The 20,058-nt window shown below is 36.2% G+C and overlaps 1 protein-coding gene across 6 annotated transcripts in view; it reads right to left on the bottom strand.

Moving 5' to 3' along the window:
* Positions 1 to 364: 364 nt before the first annotated feature.
* Positions 365 to 20,058, bottom strand: part of GART (phosphoribosylglycinamide formyltransferase, phosphoribosylglycinamide synthetase, phosphoribosylaminoimidazole synthetase) — a 44,246-nt gene continuing 24,552 nt past the window's right edge. For 5 of the 6 annotated variants that reach the window (XM_039318936.1, XM_039318920.1, XM_039318951.1 and 2 more), the window contains 12 exons: positions 17,288 to 17,519; positions 15,128 to 15,222; positions 14,132 to 14,241; positions 13,217 to 13,415; positions 12,071 to 12,322; positions 10,121 to 10,273; positions 7,970 to 8,173; positions 7,561 to 7,689; positions 5,699 to 5,829; positions 3,940 to 4,081; positions 1,945 to 2,060; positions 365 to 1,551 (listed from right to left, as the gene is read on the bottom strand). In XM_039318936.1, coding sequence (XP_039174870.1) covers positions 1,354 to 1,551; positions 1,945 to 2,060; positions 3,940 to 4,081; positions 5,699 to 5,829; positions 7,561 to 7,689; positions 7,970 to 8,173; positions 10,121 to 10,273; positions 12,071 to 12,322; positions 13,217 to 13,415; positions 14,132 to 14,241; positions 15,128 to 15,222; positions 17,288 to 17,519 — 1,961 coding nt within the window. In that variant the 3' untranslated portion in view covers positions 365 to 1,353. The remainder of the gene's footprint in view (positions 1,552 to 1,944; positions 2,061 to 3,939; positions 4,082 to 5,698; positions 5,830 to 7,560; positions 7,690 to 7,969; positions 8,174 to 10,120; positions 10,274 to 12,070; positions 12,323 to 13,216; positions 13,416 to 14,131; positions 14,242 to 15,127; positions 15,223 to 17,287; positions 17,520 to 20,058) is intronic. The other variant, XM_039318957.1, reaches the window with a different exon arrangement.

Raw genomic sequence — 20,058 nt, 5'->3', positions numbered from 1 at the left:
AATGATTTTCTAGGCATAAGAGACCTGGTGGATGAACCCATCTTGCGCATCTTACTAAACTTCATAGTTTAGTAAGAGTAGCAAAAGGTATATAGTTGAAACCGCTTCCCACTATTAATGGATACATTCTGGATTTCTGTGAAGTGACACAAGAGACAACAGAGGACTATTTGTGTTAAATGCCTGAAACAGGAACTCTGTGATTTATTTCAGGCTGCAGAAATGTTTTTCATCATCAGGCTTCTCTGAACATCATCTTTTGATTTCTCTAGAAATCACAGTTGTTACAAGTTAATTTCAACTACTCTACCAATAAGACTTTTATTCCCCTACACCTATGGTATTAAAAAGAAATCCATTGATATAAAAATGAATTTTGAAACATTTTATTAGATTGGGAGTTGAGATCACAAAATCTTTGGATATAAAAACAAAGTTAAAAGGAATGTCACAGTAACTGAGTTATAGTCTGTCTTCTCATCATTTAAGTTAGTAACAAAAATATAGTTCAGTGGAACTACATCGTTTATATTCATTTTAAAAGAAGTAATAATATGACTTTTGAAAAAGTAGGTAATATTTAGGCCCATAATTCCACATTTACTTTCAAACAGGAATTAAATGAATTTGTTTGTTTTCGTAATATTAACGGTTAAGATAAAAATATCCTGGAAAAAGATTGTTGCTTGATTCCATGATGGAAAAAATATACGATTTGGATGTTTCAAGTACAATGTATTTAGAAAAGGGGGTGGAAAATTTGTGTCATGTAGGAGGTCAGTTACACACAGATCTGGTACTGAATGATACCGCTTTGTTCAATAATACTGGTACTGCTGTGTTCACAGTATTTAGTACAGGATTACAAAACACAAACTCTTTTGATATCACTACTATGGAAAAAAAATGAAGGAACTTAATTCCAAATTACCTTAATATTTAGTAGGTGAAACTATCATTAGTACTTTTAAAATGCTTCATTCATAATTGTGATTATGACCTGTTCTTTTTTGTGGTGCCTTTCTTAGTCTGAGTTAAACATAGAGTCTGATCCCTTGAAGCACAATTCTGACAGATAACAGACAGGTAAAATGACAAGCATTTGCGGCAAGCGGCTCTTCACATAGTTTTCAGATAACATACTGTGGATATACTAATTACACAAATGCCTTGTCACTTAGACCTATCTCCATTTAATTCTGTTTTGAGTATAATTCGGCAAGTTCATTCCTTTTATTTTGGGATATATTAGCTTGAGTTGCTTGGTTAAGATTTTAAATCTTGCTGTCCTATGCCAAACTCAGAAGTCAAAACATACACCAGAATTGTTGCTCTTTTTATGCCCTATATTGTTTAGTGATGGTCTTCCAAATTCCAGCACAACTTCCCATCTCTTCCTAATTGAACTGCTCCACTTGCCACTAGCTGCATAGCAGCAGGGAAGGCTTTGTGTTCTGCCTCCTTCACTCTTTCTGACAAAGTCTTCTCTGTGTCTCCAATCTTCACGGGAACAGCTTCTTGAAATATTATTGCTCCAGCATCAACTTCTTCCTGGAAAGAAAAGAATAAAAAACTTTAGCAACATACAGAAATTTAAAGTCATCTGCAATAACAAAGGATACAGTGAGAATGGCTAACTTAATTCTTAAATGATCAAACAACTATGGCCTGTTTTACTAGGGGGAGAATCTATTATTCTTGAAATATATTTATCAGTATTCCACTAGGGGGACAATCCATGTGTATATATTTTTTTTCTATCTACATTTTTTATGTCTTGTTTAGTTTTGTTTTGTCAAAACTACAAGATTATAGCTCAGATTCCTGATTACTTTATGTTGAGTTCACTATACTTTGCTCTCAAAAGTAGTTATGAGCAGTTAAGCTGCTAGCCAAAGGCTTTAAACTAAATTGATCAACCAAGTAATAAAAATAAGCACATACAGCCACAAAGTGCACGGTGCAGCCAGTGACACGGACTCCAGCCTCCAGTACAAGTTTATGGGCATTACTTCCTTTAAATGAAGGCAGCAAAGAAGGGTGAATATTCAAAATTTTTCCTACGGAAAAAAAAGAATACACTGCTATTATGTTCATTTTTCTAATTTTATAAAATTAAAATATAAATTAATGGGTGTGCATAAAATAAGATAAAAACACTTCCCCCCCCCAATTTAATTAAAAATACAGTGGAAACTGTGTAATGTCTGTCCAATGCAGTCAACTAAATTATAGTTTGGAAGTGGTCAAATCAAAATCTGAAACCAAATGGCAAAACATATTGATAAATCTTGGTTGGTGTCAGGGAGAAATTGCCAAATCAATGATTTAGAACTCTGCTTTAAAGGGAAAAATAAAGCATAAATCAAGATCTGAAGTCTAAATTATGGCTATATAGTGCAGTGTTTCTCAACCTTTTTAATGCTGCGACCCCCAAGTGGTCGTAAGTTGAGGACTACTCAACTGGTCGTAAGTTGAGGACTATTCAACTGGTGCAGCCCCGTTTGCAGAATGGGACTTTTGGCGGGCTCAGCAGGGCAGAGACAGCCTGGACAATTTCTATTGGCTTTTGAAAGCCAATAGAATGAGACTCTATTCAAGAGAGTCTCTTCTATTGGCTTTCAAAAGCCAATAGAATAAAAGGGAGCAGCACAGCTAAGGAAAAGGGAGAAAAAATGGCGGACTGCGTTGTTTGGCGACCCCCGTGAAATGGTCGTTCGACCCCAAATGGGGTCCCGACCCACAGGTTGAGAACCACTGATATAGTGCAATATGTCAAATTTGAAACAGCAATCTATAAGCATCAATGTATGCTTTTAATGTCTAGTCTTTCATCAGCACGTATTAATTGCATTTGCAATACAATACATATTTAGATTGGAATCAACCAAGCTCCGATCCATTGTAATGATACCTCAACAAATTGTCATCTAATGTAGTTCTGTCTGTTTTGATTGGCAATGTTTCTCCAAGATCTCAGGAAAAACTGTAATCAACCTATTATTGTGATTCTTAGACTAACAACCTAGGAATTGAAATTTGGACTTTTTGCAGTACTTGTAAAAATCAGTCTGTTGATAAACTTTTAAAGATTTATAACAAACCTTTAAGACCCTGCATTTGTATAGTAGATGAAGCAAGCAGACATGACCCCTAAGTTCTAATTTTAAAAAGATTAAGCCAGTAGATAGAACAAATTCTTATTTAAAGAAAAACTCAATACTTTCATGTGTCCTTGTTCTGCTTCATTGTCTCTTTTAAAAGAAATACCGATGTGTATTACATGAAGTTCCCATCATAACTGCTCATAAAGGCTCCACTCTAACTATAACTCCTCTGGTTGTGTTCTCACCCCAATTTCTTTCAAAAGACTTCTATTACAAAGGATTGATTCAGATATCTAAAATGACCATTTGTCTCCTGCATCCTGCTACGTAAGGACGGGGAAAAAAAAGAAGAGGTGGTGGTCCTTTTCACATTGGGCTTTCTAATATTTCTTACTCTAAAATATGTTTATCTGAGATCGTATGGTGATGATAGTAGAAGTCAATTGTCTCTCAGTCTAAGAGAGCCGCAATATGTGTGTGTGTGTGTGTGTATACACACATACACATACACACACACACATATATATGGTAATAAATAGGAAGATTTTTGCCCTCATCTTAATTAAGTAACATATCAGCTCAGAATAGATGGTTATCAATATGGAGATTCTTGCAATGTACCTTGTTTAGTAATAACACGGAGAATAATGACATTGTCCCTTACATCAGTGGAGTTTTTAACTTACAAAATGCATCTGTTCAAAATAAAAGGATTCACTTCAAATCTGTTAGTCTCTGAAGACTTTTAAAATGATTAAATTAAGAAGTTACTGCTTCTAGGAAAGTGACTCTACAACAAACTGTTTGCTATGTAAAACACAGAAGTGCTCACCATCCCACTTGCTAACGAAAGGACCAGATAAGATGCGCATAAATCCTGCAAGACAAATCAATTCTACTGAAAATTCGCTCAGGACTTGATCAACGGCACTGTCAAATTCTATACGATTGCTGTAATCCTTGTGGTTAATTACCTAAAATACAAAAAACAGTAGAAAAAACAGATGTAATGCAGTCTAGTTTACCCTAAGTGCCATCTTTCAGATAAGTTGGACCTCAATTTCCATCATCCCCAGCCATGATAATTGTTAAACTGTGGAGCAAGATTAGACAAGTCTGATTTTATCATACTTCCATTAAATACACAAAACACTGATACTTAAAGCTTTATTTTATCAATTGGAAATCATTTAGGGAGACATATGATATATCAAGAACAATATATCATTGTCTACATGGTTAATTTTGGCCCTGGGCACTAAGACAATGAAATAGGAACCTTTAAACAGATTCAGAGTAGGATACCCTGTAACAGTATGTCAAAGTGTTTCACACATTCTTCTTAGTTACTTTTGTGATAACCAAGTATTATAACATTAATTCTATGTTGTAATCTGGAGTTTACAGCTGGCAAAGATTATGGCTGGCAATTCATGGCAGATGAAAAAAAAAATCCTATCATCTGGTAACTGCCCTTGTCCAAACCAGAACTTCTAGGGGAAAATCTGTATTGGGGGAAATCTGATACAATGGCCTCATCTAGCCTAATTTTAGGTCTCTTTTCCACACAGCAACAACCTCCCCCCCCATTTTATACACATTTTAGTGCACCTAAATAATTTCAATTGCAATAACCCAAGGGTGGAGAATCTAGGCTGCTGAATGGTTCCACCAGCTCTGGCCAGCAAGCTTAGCATGAGAAACTCAGGATGTTGTAGTTGTAGCAGTATCTCACAACATGCTGTAAATATTTTCCACAGGCATGTTAAATCCCATAGAATCTTATAAAGCAGAGCCACATCTACCTTTTCTTGAACTGTTTTCAGTATGCTTAATATAGAATACTTAAATGTTGCTATTTTATCCTTTATTAGACCAGTTTAGTTAAGGATCACAACGTTGACTGTTCCTTCTCCTAAGCATAGAAATCTTAAGGAATTCTGATGGGATGAGGATCATGTGTGCTTTTGAGAGTTATGTAGAAGGCTGCAATCTCAAAGTGGTAGGGATATATCTTTCTAATTAAATATGAAGTTAAATACAGATAATGCATACATACTCTCCCACAAACATGTACAGTATAGCTGAACATACACAAACTCTCTTACTCCCTTATCTACTTGCACATGCACATTGAAAATGCTTAAATACAACTATCACACAGTGATGTACACAAAAAACAGGAAGCAAAGTGAGAAGATGGGGAGCAAGCAGGAAATAAATGAAAAGGACATGGAACAACAGTAAAAAGTTGGGAAAAATGGCTTAGAACCATGTCTTGTAACTATGTTTTCCATTTGCTCAGTGTTTTCATTCTTATGTACAAAAAATCCAGAACAGCTATGATACTCAGGTTTCTAATGACGCTTTGTCAGATGATCACAAATTGTTCCATCTCAAGCACAATTTTCCTACTTTATGGGCTCCTGTGATGTCTTAACTGTGCTCAATCTGCCATCTGTGACAAATCTAGAAGGGCACGTTTTCTCTTTCTTAGGTATTTTTTATAAGGGCTGACCCACTATTGTTTACTTATTTATTTCAGGCAGCAACAACTAAATACAATAAACTGCTAATGCGAAAGTACCTACTTTTGTGGGAATCCCAACTCCTGCGGCTTTTTTAAGTCCTTCTGCATCAGCCTTATTAGAAATGACAACTACTATTTCCGCAGAGCTGTTTGGCTTCTTTGCACTTGCAATTAGAGCTTCCATATTAGTACCTGGCAAATAAAACAAACATAAGCCAGAACCTTAATTTACCTAAACATAAACTACATTGAATTCAATGAGTTTTCCTCATTAGACCATTTTTCTGCACAAGAATAGAACAGAACGGAATAGAATATCTTTATGTTATTGTGTAACTCACAACAAAATTAAATGCTGTCCACAGTAGCCAATAATACTCTGGGCGATGGTAATCACACTCTGGAGCACTTTCCTATCTGCTACTGTGCAGCAAGCAAACCATACACAAACGCAATAAGTTACAATGCTCTATGGAGCAATAGTAGAAGGTCACCAGCAGTTTTTCATTCATTCAACAATTTTCATTTCATTCAGTTGTTGTTTCCTGAGAAGTCTCAAGAAATATAATTTCTGCTGGGCCTTCTTAACCAACGCTATAACATGAGCACTCCAGGTCAAGTCCTCCTTTACGGTAACACCCAGAAACCTAAAAGTTGCCACCTGCTACACACAGTCTCTGCTGTTGATCAAGGGCTGAATATCTGATCTATTCCTCTTGTGATCTACTATAAGCTCCTTGGTCTTAGTTGTGTTGAGAACCAAATTATTGTCTCTGCATCACAAGAGCAACTGCTCCCCCTCATCACGGTAGGCAGTCTCATCCCCCTTGGAGATAAGCCCTACCACTGTTGTATCATCTGCAAATTTAACAATAATATTGCTGGGATGAGTGGGGGTGCAGTCATAAGTGTAGAGGGTGTAAAGTAGGGGGTTCAACAAATAGCCCTGTGGGGAGCCCGTATTAAGAATAAGTGCTGAAGAGATATAGTTGCCTAATCTAACCCTCTGAGAGCGTTTGCACTATTGTACTATTAACAATGTAATTAACAATACAATTAAGTATTCTAGCCAACTGGCAATTTGAGTCCTCACAAAAGTTAAAGCTTCCTTTGTAAAAAAATAACCCAATCCATCCAAAATCAACAATAATGTTAAAATATGAACATTAGTCACAACTAAAAATGCATTCTCATTTTAATATATTTTACTTTAATAAGATAGTGTATTTAATAGATATTCTAATTTTAATTATACTCATTAAGTTTTTTAAAAAATAATTTAATAAAATATAAATTTTATTTTAATAAGATAAAATTTAAAATAAAAACTTATCATTTACACTTGAAAACGCTAAAACTTTCTACTATACTGTTCATATATTTTCCAGTGTCAGCATTACATAAAACAGTATTGGCATTAGAAGAAACACCTTCTAAATGTATGTCTTGTTCTAAAATTTGAATTGGATTATATAATTCATGTGTCAAGGTATATAGATCTTTAAAAATGCAATTAATCAACCAACCAATCAAATGGAACTCCACTCCTAAATTAAAAATAGGTATACTATACTCCATTCTCTTAGGATAGGAACACTTTTAAAACATATTTACTTTGCAGTTCTTTAATAACTTCCCTCAGAAATTTGCATATAGAAATTATAGTTTAATACTTAGTAAACTATAACTATGTATTATATTAAAGGAGAGACACAGATGATTAAACAGAGAAACACGGACTCAAAAACTTGATCTATTTTCATAAGAATTATGTTGATCAAATCAATACAGAATCAGAAAATACTTTTCCTGTCCATATTGACCAAACTATTTTATGCTTGTTTGTCAGAAAACTATAGTCAATGAAAGAAAGATGCTTAAAGTTTTTTTGCATTTCTTGCAATGGGAAACACAAGAACTTACCTGTTCCAGAGATAAGGATGCCAACTCTTGTTTTGCGTGGCTCCATTTTTATTTGTTTGCTGTGCAAGGACTGTAATCTATTTGCTCGTAAGGCCTGGAGCAAGTTTTTGACTTCAACATGAGCAGAACCTTTATATTAGAAATTAAACATTAACTGCAAATATTTCAGATTACAGCACAAGAGTTCAGTAAAACAACTAATTTTCTATTAAATTATAAGGAAAATCCAAGATATGTGAAAAAGGGTAGTTTTATTTTAAACACCTGGAAAGGGTCCTAAAAGTCCTAAAATAGGTTCAAATAATGGTGGCATTTAAGATATAGCTATATATTGTTATTTAGCAATTATAGAAATCAGGACTGCTATACTGACACATGTAATCCCCAGAAAATTGAGGTTGAACATAACCTGCTTGATGTTGCACAACTTTCCCAATCAACCATGCCTCTTCACGTCTCCGAATGTCACTTAGGATTTTCCCAGCCAGCTCCTTCTGTACAATGAGGACTGCACCAATGCCACAATTAAATGTTCTTGCCATTTCTTCCTCTGATAGATTTCCTTCCCTCTGAAGCCAGGAAAAGATGCTGGGTATCTTCCAATGCAAGGCATCTGAAAATAGCCAGGATATTTATTTTAATAAACATTTATATTCAAATAAGAAATGTTATGGTCAAAACATTATAGCACTTAAAAGTTTCGGGAGTTTGAAGTTTGGAATACAATTTATAAAATGTAAGAACTATAAACATCTGCTCTGATGGTTACTTATAGCAATTGAGAAAATTCATTAGATTATATCAAGTATCATGGGAAGACTAAGTCACACAATAAAATTTTCTCTTTTCTACAAATGTGCTTTTCTAGATGAGACCACACTTGGAATACTGCATCCAGTTTGGTCACCACAATATAAAAAAGATGTTGAAACTCTAGAGAGTGCAGAAAAAAGCAACAAAGATGATTAGTAGACTGGAGGCTAAAACATATGAAGAACATATGAAGAACAGAGTTTGTCTAATTTAATGAAAAGAAGGAAGGGGGGGCATGATAGCAATGTTCCAATATCTCAGGGGCTGCCACAAAGAAGAGAGGATTAGCCTATTCTCCAAAGCACCTGAAGGCAGGACAAGAAGCAACGATGGAAACTACTCAAGAAGAGAACCAACCTAGAACTAAGGAGAAATTTCCTGACAGAACAATTAATTAGTGGAACAGCTTGTCTTCAGTAGTTGTGGGTGCTTCATCCTGGAGGCTTTTAAGAAGAGACTGGACAATCAATCTGGAATGGATTAGGATCCCCTGCTTGAGCAGTGGGCTGGATTAGAAGACCTTCAAGATCCCTTCCAACTCTATTATTCTGTCATGATCTCTCACCTTCAAAAGCAAATCTGAACTGGGGGTGTGGGGAAGAGGAATGCAGAGAAAAGTAATCTATTCTACCAGCAAATATTCAACCCCAAATTTCTGTTGCTCAGCAAGACAGTTATTAAGTGAGTTTTGCTCCATTTTTAGACCTTTCTTGCCAGTTAAGTGAAGCACTGTAGTTAAGTTAGTAACACAGCTATTAAGTGAATCACTGCAATTGTTAAGTTAGTAACATGGCTACTAAGTGAATCTGGCTTCCCCATTGACTTTGCTTCTCAGAAGGTTGCAAAAGGTGATCATATGACCCCGGGACACCACAACCGTCATAAATATGAGTCAGTTGCCAACTGTCCAAATTTTGATCATGTGACCATGGGGACACTGCAACAGTCATAAGTGTGAAAAACGGACATAAGTCACTTTTTTCAGTGCCATTGTAACTTCAAACGGTCACTAAATAAATGTGGTAAATTGAGGACTACCTGTATTGTGAACTCATCTAGCATTGTTTTTAATTGCTTTGTTAATGGCTCAACCTCCAGATCATTAGAGCTCAAAATGTCTTTGCTTCACTTTTCTCTCTCATTTCTATTGCCCTATTGATTGTAAAGCTTACATATCTATGAAATGCATATGTCTATCAAAATACTATGGGGGGTTGTGGGGATTGGGGTAAGATAAAGAGCAGGGTAGCTGTGCTATTTCTGTCCCAATTCTAGAATTTAAAAATAAAGTAATACTGCTTTTTGTCTCATATGCAGGTGCTGCTAATTTTCTTAACTAGGGGAATATAAAGCCTAAAGAGACAGATTTTTTGTAAGGTACAATTACAGTTCAACATTAAATCTGAACCAGGCCTTTAGAACAGTGGTTCTCAACCTGTGGGTCGGGACCCCATTTGGGGTCGAACGACCATTTCATGGGGGTCGCCAAACAAGGCTGTCCGCCATTTTTTTCCCCTTTTCTTTGGCCATGCCCCTGGCACCTGGTGATATATAAGTGGTTGGGGGTCACCACAACATGGGGAACTGTATTATGGGGTCGCAGCATTAGAAAGGTTGAGAACCACTGCTTTAGAAGGTAAAAAATAGCCTGTAAAGAATGCCTAAGAATGTATCTGTAAAATCATATTTAACAAAAACAAAAACAAAAAAAACAAGAAATCTCCAACTGTTGCTTTAGCTTTCTTACCTAGAACTACACCAACTGATGCTGGCAGGACACGAGGAATGTTTTCAAGCAGCCCTCCTCCAGTAATGTGGGCATATGCTTTCACATCACCCGAACGAAGCACTGGCAAAAGAATCTTGCTGTAGATTTTAGTAGGTGTGAGTAACTGTTCTCCTGTAAACCCCCAAAATGAAGGAATTATTACAACAGCGACATCCACTGAGGCAGTAGAAGAATAAGGAAACCAAAATTAATATTACTGAGATGTCTCTTTCACAGAATAATCATATTAAGAGAGGCCCATAAAATTAATAAAAGGGATGCTGTCTGGCATCCAGTGCACAGATATCTGAGCAAAAAGCCAACATACATGTTTCTAGGTCAGCAGGAAGCCTGCACATGTGTGTTTCAGGCTGCAAAGGAATCTAGTTGCATTGTTTTTCCTCCTGCAGCATTTCATATCTAATATTAGATTAGATAAATTTCATTGTCACTTTTTCCTGTGGGCACAATGGCACACATTAAAAATGAAATTTAGTTGCTTCCTCTCAAAGTGTACACATACATAACACACATTTAAAACATACTATATACAACATATGTATAGACCTACACCCTTACATATTAGTAACATATAAACATATAATATGTGAAACAGGGCTGCATTCCCACAGAAAGAACAGGTATGTAAATTTCGAAGTACCTCATTAAAACCGAGAAACCTCTGTGGCCAGGACTGCTATAAATTGGTATGGGAGAGTAATTATAGTCCACATAAATGTAAATGAGATACATATAAATTCTGGGTGTTACAATCCAGAGGGTGAACTGAACTAAATTGGAGAAAGGATTCTTTATAGAAGAGAATCTAATGTAATGCTATTTGAATATGGTGGCTTGCTTATCCTGGCTTTGCAGTATATCCAAGGACATGAATAGTCCCTTCAATGGCAAAACTTTTACCCAATTTCCATTGAGCAGGAAGAATATTATGCGGTAGCATGAGTGAATGGATGAGGATTAGAGTTTGAGATTAAATCTCTTTCATTTGCCATTCTAAATTGACCTTCTCTATTTATTTCTTGTACCAACCTTACACACATGAGTACGAAGCCTGCCCAAAACAAACAACAGAATATGTTCCTATAGTTTTGATAGGGTGTCTATGGAGATTTTTAATCATCCAGGTCATGGTTGCCCCAAAGTGCTTTTTCCAAAAGGCAACTGGACTTCCTTGGTTTTTTCCCTTGAAAACATTTTGCTCTCCATCCAAGAAGCTTCTGCTGAAAGGACAGCTTTGTAAACAGGAGATAGGTGTGTCCTATTCCTCCCGCTCTGTTGAGGGAGGGCTGCTCTTTTAAGAGGCCCTCTATGTTCAAATTGAACAGCAGTCCCAAGAAGGTTCCACAACATTTACACTTTGATTCATCTGACTGAGGATGCAGACAAACCCGCAAGTGGCCTCAACAACTCTCAGAAAGCTAACCATCAACCCTCAGAGTGCTAACAATCAAATGATTGCAAAGAATATAAATCCTGAACTGAACTGAAAAAGCTTCTTGACTCTGATTAGGATACAAGTGTCTCCCACTTATCCCAATGAGAAAGAAATATGATTGATTAGGGCATCTCTGGACAATTTGCACTGAAAATGAAAAGCATATTATAGGGGCAGTTGTATTGGAAGTGAATAAAATAGATTTATTAGCTTATAAATCAATGCAACTGTTGAAACACATTCTATTGCCCTCAGGGATTGGTGTGTTGGCTGAAGACAGAAATCCTAAACTGGCTTAAGTTCAGCCAATTCAACAATGGTGGAAAATGAGGACAGAGATAACTCCTGCGTTTTTTTGGGGTGGGGGGAAATATTTACAAAGTAATTTGTATAAACATGGGTATATTAAATATATTATACAACCAGAAATTAATATTTATATTGGATGAAAATACTGTATTGAAAGAGCTTACCTAGTGTTTGCTCAGGACAGTCACCCACTGAAGGAGAGGAAAAATCTAAAGAGGATTTTTCAACAATCTTTCTCACAAGGCTAAACCCATTGCTGTGAATACCCGAGGAAGCAATTCCAAGAACCACGTCTCCATCAGTGATCTTGTCAAGGTGGGGGAGCATTTGTCCTCGTTCTACAGCACCCACAGCAAATCCCCCAAGGTCATATTCTCCAGGTGGATACATGCCAGGCATTTCAGCAGTTTCTCCGCCTTGAGTTTGGGGGTGGTGTGGGAGGTGGGGATGGAAAAAATGTTATTGTGAAGTTTTATGTAATCTTGCTATCTGGATTCTTATATAGATTATAATATGACATAGTTTAGAATGTCATAAACGGTTTAATTCTAAGAAATAGTGCTGCCCTGAGAATCCTACTATGAAATTTTGCCCATTCTTTCCTATCAATTCTGTAGAAGACAACAAATCAACAATGGCAAAACAAAAAAGTTAAGACTGCTTTTACAGTGTGGGATTTCAATACCAATAATTCCTAGCTGACAAGGAAATAGAATCCCATAAAAAAAGGTCATCCCAGGGAACTTGGTCTTAGTATAATTAAAGACCTAGAAGATTCACATAGTGTAAATCTGTTGAACTGTACAATTTTTGTACAAAACTAGCACATTAGAGGGGGAAAACATGGAATTAATTTTACCTATACCAGTCTCTGTCTCTTTAGACAACCTCTTTAAATCCTCCTTGTGCCAACCAATTGCAAATCCAATGCTTGGGTTTAACACCCTGAGCTAAGCCAGGTTACTATTGTGTTTGTATTAATTTACTCTTTTAATATTGTATTTTTTCTATATAAGTCATCAAGAGTTGTTTTGATTGTAGTAGCAAAGGAATATATTGTTTCTGGCTTAACAATGATTGTTCTAAAATCATTGTTTACGGATTTGTAATATATGTGAACCACCATGATGATTTCTGCAAGAGATTATGATTAAAACAAATAATGGGTTAGTGTGTGGATGAACCAGTCACTGGACAATGATTCCTGCCAGCTCCAACAAAACACATATAACATTCTTAACAACACCTAGATTCCTAAACACCACCCCAGCTGATAAAATTCCTGTGATAATAGAAGTAGAGAGCCATACCAAGAAGAGCACAGCCTGCTAGTTTACAAGCTTCTGCTATTCCAGCTATGATTGTCTGAGCCATCCTGACATCAAGTTTCCCACACGCAAAATAGTCAAGGAAAAAGAGAGGCTCGGCTCCTTGAGCTAGGATATCATTGACACACATGGCGACCAAGTCTTGACCGATGGCATTATGCTTATTACACAACTGAGCAATCTGTTGTGAAAATGAAGAAACAGCAGCATGTCACGATCATTTTACAATTTTCATCTTGATGAGGCTTGACAAAAAGTGCCTTTGCCAGTTCCCCCCCTCCAAAGTACATTTGTTTGCCAGCCCTAATAAAAGTTATAGCTTTTGCTGCATAGTTTTGCTGCCCAGTGGCCATGGCTACTTTAGACTAGAGATTTCAAGGAGAGAACATGTGATTCCCTGTATTCCTTACTTTGAATTCCCCATATGGAATCCATGGGCGACACTGTTACCTAGGAAGCTGAAAGCATCACGCAGTAGTAATTTCTCACCTAATAAAGGAATGTTTTATGAATGGTCATCTTCACCACAGCAACCATTTTTTGAAGATTTAGATATTCCCAACTTTCTAAATATACCACTGGCCAAAAATATTAGAAATTCTTGATCTAAATTTATTAGATTTATATGTCTCCAAGAACTTCAAGAAGTCTCCTTAATTTTAAGTTCACAATAGCAATCCTGTGAGGTAGGGCGAGTGAGAAAGCAAGGGGCACATGATCATGAAGTGAATTTCCATGGTGGAGGTGGATTTGGCCTTGGATCTCCCAGTTCTACTGTTAACATCCATTACAAAGGTTTCTTATGAAACCTGGTTTCAGGCTTAAACCAGCCTCTCTAAAAATAAACAGCAAAATACCAAAAAAGAAAAACTATGAGATGTCTTCTTTTCTTATTACCTTGAGCTTTGTTCCAACACCATCAGTACCAGAAACCAAAATTGGATCTTTATATCCAGCTTCTTTTATATCAAAAAGGCCAGCAAAGCCTCCAAGGTCAGCATTACAACCTATCAAGTGTGGGAAAAGGGTTGTTACTATAAGATTTGTCAATTTGTTGTTCTGGCTTGATTTCCCCATTTTTCAAATTTTGACCTAAACCTACAAAAAATATATGCCAGCAAGCATGGGATAACATTTGTTTCGATTATGGATTTTCTATAGTAGTAGCAGCAGCAGCAGCAGCAGCAGCAGCAGCAGCAGGGTTGGAAGGGACCTTTGAGGTCATTTAGTCCAACCACCTGCTCAGGCAGGAAACACTATACTGTTTCGGACAAATGATGTCCAGTCTCTTCTTAAAAACTTCCAGAGTTGGAGCCTTCACAACTTCTGGAGGCAGGCTGTTCCACTGATTAATTGTTCTAACTGTCAGGAATTTGTGGGTACTAATTTTGATTTTATTTGGAAATGTGTTAGTTGAAATAAAGCAACTCCCCTCAACATGGCACCTTCAAGATGAATTGGGATTTCAATTCCCAGAATTCCTAAACTTCTCCAATAAGGTAACATGGCGGGGGAGGCCGAAATAAAAGCTTGTTCTCCCTTCCCCACTGCGCCTGAATTAATCTGGATTCCTTTGCTCACTTAGTTACCAAATAATAATTATTTAATAGGGCTTATTTGATATCAACAAGTTCCATCAGTCTGAACTAGAGTTCCTGAGTAGACATGCAAATAAATGCTTTAATTGCTAATTGATTTACAGAAGTCCCGCTGAACTAAGGAACAGAATTATATACACAATCCCAAATGGAATTCATAATAATCCAATACTCAGTCATTTCTGCACCCTTGAATTCTAATTGCAAAATACAAATCTAGTAACTAGTAAATATTAGTAAATGAACATGTGTCTGACAATTCATACTTCTACAAAATGTAATAAGATTATCTTACCTGATCTAGAGGTGGCTGCTGCTAAAGGTTTAATTTTCTGAACCAAGGTGTTACCAGCTGCAATATCTACACCACTGTCTTTATATGTTAGGCCTCTAAAAAGGCAGAATAGCCAATTATCAATTTGCCCATATATACAATCTATTTTGCAGTTGTATTTTCTAATGCTTATAGTCGATTTGTAAGGACTTTTTACTCATCCTGCTTTTTTACCTTCAGCAAACATAACAGAAAAATTTAGCCTTTAAAAACTAGTGTTTTAAAAACAGGTTTGTGTTCTAAAAATATAGTTTTATCGGTATTCTAAAGCTAGGTGTTCTAAAAAAAACTATTTTTTAGAAAAATATTGACTTTGATTTCAAAACTCAGTAACTATGTTTCAGTACACAGAAGACTGTCATTTCTGGTGTGTGTGAGGCCTCAGCTGGTATTACGTCAACCAAAAAGATCAGAGCAAATTACAACATAGTTCTTCAACTCTCCAGTATAGTATATGGCATTACTGAACACATGGAAGCAAGATTCTTAATGTCCCTTTGTGAAGTGATTTGCTCAAGTGCATCATCAACAGAATTTTCCAATGGATTTACTCTACTGATTCTTTACTGTATTCAAAGAAGAAAAAAATAAGAATAGCTCTTATCATATTACAACTAATATCCAAAATATGACATAACTTTTTTAAAAGTAAAAAAAATGTGTGTTAATTTGCATTCTCCACATGCACTTATGAAAGTACTGTTACAACTTGTTATTGTTCCACACGTAAACCAATACAGACCATACTTCAAATAATTATTTAAATAAAGTATTATTGAAGGTGTGGGATGTCAAGGTTATAGATTACAATCAAGGGTAAACCTGTGGAAGAACAGGTATAATGGTCTTTTAGCCACACTTGAGATTTTAGTAATTCTGAATCATGCTTATGATAAAGCAGTTTAATGACTTAAACAATTTTAAGGCCTCAATAGAAAAAAATATCAATATTAGGGTTCATTAGCACAATGAAAATGTTAAAATGGTGTTATAGTACTGTACCACAAATCAACTATGTATCCAGATAATTCTATTTAAATAAAATGGTTCCTTTCTGAATACAATGCAAAGTCCAGTGATAAATTCATATCTTATAATAGCTGTTTAATCAGACTTTTAAATACAAGACTATGGTATGTTAACTCTTTAAATATTACATTGAACTCACTGAATATTACAGACCCTTTTCTGGCCCAAAGACCACTTCATAGTGCTGCATTTGATATAGTCCGTGAGAGTTTATAAAACACTCATTTTGTCTTCTTTAAGCTGGCAAAAATACTCTAAAACTTCTCTTTTTTTTCCAATTTTGCTACAATGGAATACTATAGCTTTTCACAGTGAATGTCCTGTTATAGCTGTTCAAATATACATGCTTCAAAATAAAATACAAGGTAATTTTAAAATAAAATTCATTTCACTGAATTTAGCGAAGTGGATTTATATCACTTTTCAAATAATTATTCAATACTAAGAATAATAAAACTAAATATGATTACACAGTAGCTTTATTGCATTACAGAAGATTAGTCTTGCAGTGCACTGATATGTCATACACTTTCAAGCAAAGAAAGCTTTATCAAGAGACTATTATTATGGTACAAAAGATTGTGTTATCAAGAAATGTTTGATATTACTTTGATGCTAATTTTAATATTTGGTGGATTTTGCTCTTTAAAAAAAAGACTTTGTTACAGCTCAAATAAACTCAAGCAAATTCCTGGATTAAATACTAATTTTGTTAATATAGTTGCACTAAAAAAAATTAGGATTCAGTCTATGTATTTCTTGTGAGATTGGTCTATTTCTCCATACAAGGGGACAAGTAGGAGAATCTCAATTCCCTAATCACACAATTCAACTGGGGATCTAGAGTTAGGGAGGAGATATCAGGAAAAGGCATCCCTTTGTGGCAGCAGTAACTGTCAAGGTGCACACCAAGACAGGATGTGGAGCTAAGGTGTGTAGTCCCTGAGGGCTTCTAGGAGACAGGGCCTTAATCTAATAAACCAAGCTTTCACTGTATAAAAATTAAATCAAGCAGCAATTTATAATGACTTGCATGTCTTCTGCTTGCTTAAATTTAACTATCAATTTTTAGTTCTGCCTTCAAATAGATACCTGGATTGTTTAAGAAAAGCAATAGCCCGATAACCAATATCCTTTCTATAAATGGCCCCTTTGAAACGAATGATTTCAACTCCTTTGTTGGCATGTTCCAGTGCAGATATAAGATCTTTCTTGATAGCTGTCACAGTGAGGACTCTTCCACCACTGGTAACCACCTTGCCATCTTTCAGGGTTGTGCCAGCATGGAATACCTCCAAACCTTGTACTTTAGCTTGAGAAAATCCTGTAAGGCAACAATATGTTATAACTAAATAACATTTGGATACTAAAACTTTTTCTATGTATCTATTGTGTGTATATTACCATAATTACTATTATTACTACTACTACTACTATTGCTAATACTATGACTTCTGTTACTGCTATTGTTGATTGGTAAAGACTACAAGTAATAACACAATAGCATAAAATGACATAATGAACAAGCTACTTCCAGGTGTTTCTCACCAGTTTTTCTAAAATTTATTTATGCATTTAAATTACATTAATATATATGATCATGTAAAGCAGGAAAGTCAGAATTCCTAGAAGCCTGGTACTCGGTTAATGGGACGTCAACAGCTCAATGGAGCTGAATATGTTTGATTATCCAATCAGATGGCACATTAGGTCACACAAAGCAAACAAATGAGGTGGATCAATCAAAACAGAGACAACCTATTAACTCCTCACAGGAGCTTATTCAACCAACCCCTCTAAATTAAAATCCTACATAAACTACAAATACTGCAGGGCAACAGAACTTTTAAAATTTGCATTGGGGAAGCCTGGTTAGGATACAGGATAAAATTATTTGGAAAACCTGATCAAAGCCTGGAAACTTTGACTACTAAATATGCTTTCCGGGGTTTGTGGTGATCCAGAATATCTGGAAGTGATAGGTTTCCACTTCTGATACAACCAATTATATCTTCTCTTGTAGTAGTAGTCATCATCATCATCATCATCATAATAATAACAACAACAACAACAACAACAATAATATAACAACAACAGCACACTTGGTAGATAAAAATGCCAAATCCAGTCTAAACATCTGACTGTGCAATCATCCATAATATTAGTTAGCAATTAGCCATTAGGCCGTATCAAAATGCAAGACTATAATAAGTTTATATATAATAGAGTAAAAGGCAAAATTTGAAGAAAATAAAATTCATATATACAACAGTCTCAATAGTACTGTTTTATTCAGATAAAAGGTCAAATTATATGCTATATTCGGGTTCTGGCAACGTATTAAATATATTGTTCTAATGTATGCATCTACAGTAATTGGGCTGTACATTTAATGTGTGGTTTAAGATACCCTATTGGTCTTTTACTTTATTATATAGCTGCCATTCAAATAATATATGTCTTCAACCTCTGAAGCAACACAAATAATATATGTATATGGTAAGCAACTTGATTATATCTTCCATATTTAACTATTTTATATAATTGTCCAAATCTTAAGTAAAAACCCTTGGACTACTTGCACTTTTTGTATTTAGATATCTTTGAATTTGAAAGATGCATTTCTAACCATTTGTCCATTTCAGTGTGCCGGCCTTACTGAGGGCAGCCATATCTCTTTGTGATTCTGCATCAAATCTGCAGAACTCTCATCTTGCAACAGTAACAGAGATGGAAGGGATCTTGAGGTCATCTAGTCCAGGGGTAGGCAACCCAAAACACTCAAAGAGCCACTTAGATCCGTTTCCCACTGAAAACAAAACCCTGGGAGCCGCAAAACCCTTCTGACATCTAAAATGACGATAACACTGCATATATCCTTTTTTACCTTTACCTTTTACCTCAGTGTATGTGTGGGGGGGGCACTTGCGCTTCCCCCCTCTTTCTCTCTCTCCCTCTCTTTCTCTCTCTCCTCTCCCTCTCTTTCTCTCTCCTCTCCTTTTCTTTCTTCTTTCCTCTCCTTCTTTCTCTTTCCTCTCCCTCTCTTTCCTCCCCCTCTCCCCCTTTTACTCCTCTTTCCTCTCCCTCTTTTCTTTTTCCTCTTTCCTCTCCCTCTCTCTCTCTTTCCTCTCCCTCACTCTCTTTCCTCTCCCCCCTTTCTCTTTCTCTCCCCCTCATCTCCCTCTTTTTCTTTTTTTCTTTGCTCTCTCTCTTTCTCTCTCCCCCTCTCTCCGATCTTCTGCTCCCCTGGCAAGCTGGCTTCAAGCTGTTCTCCAACAAACTGACATACATTCTTATTCGGCTAGCTCAGGGGCAGGCAACCTCAGCTCTTTTATGACTCATGGACTTCCAACTCCCAGAATTCCTGAGTCAGCATAAGTGGGCTCGCTAGCTGTCTCCTGCCCTTCCTGCTTCCTGCTGAGACGCAGCAAAGGGAGGAGCCCCACCCAATAAGCCGCAGGAGAAGGCTCAAAGAGCTGCACGTGGCTCCGGAGCCGCAGGTGGCCGACCTGTGATCTAGTCTAACCCACTGCTCTCACAACAGAGTATTTCTGATAAATGCCTACCCAGTCTCTTCTTAAAAGCTTCCAATGATGGGGCACCCATAACATCTGAAGGCAATTTAAATTTAAAACCTACAAACTATAGTAATATATTCTAATCTCCAAAATAAAAGCAAGGAAACACAACGTTATAGAATGTTTTGTGTAGATCCTGGCTAGCATTTCTACAAGCAGTTTCAAGGAAAATGCAAACAAACTCTATCTTTACAAAGTACTGTACTTACAAACACAATAGTTTGCAAATACAATACTTAAGAAGCACAACAGGTCCCAAAGTGCTTGCAAACAGTTTTGTTATTA

The sequence above is a fragment of the Crotalus tigris genome, unplaced genomic scaffold, assembly GCF_016545835.1.
Source record: "Crotalus tigris isolate CLP2741 ecotype Arizona unplaced genomic scaffold, ASM1654583v1 scf7180000017601.7605149639:7615979, whole genome shotgun sequence".
NCBI lineage: Eukaryota > Metazoa > Chordata > Lepidosauria > Squamata > Viperidae > Crotalus > Crotalus tigris.
Note: the sequence above shows the minus strand (reverse complement) of the source record. Positions and strands in the feature narration are given on the sequence as shown.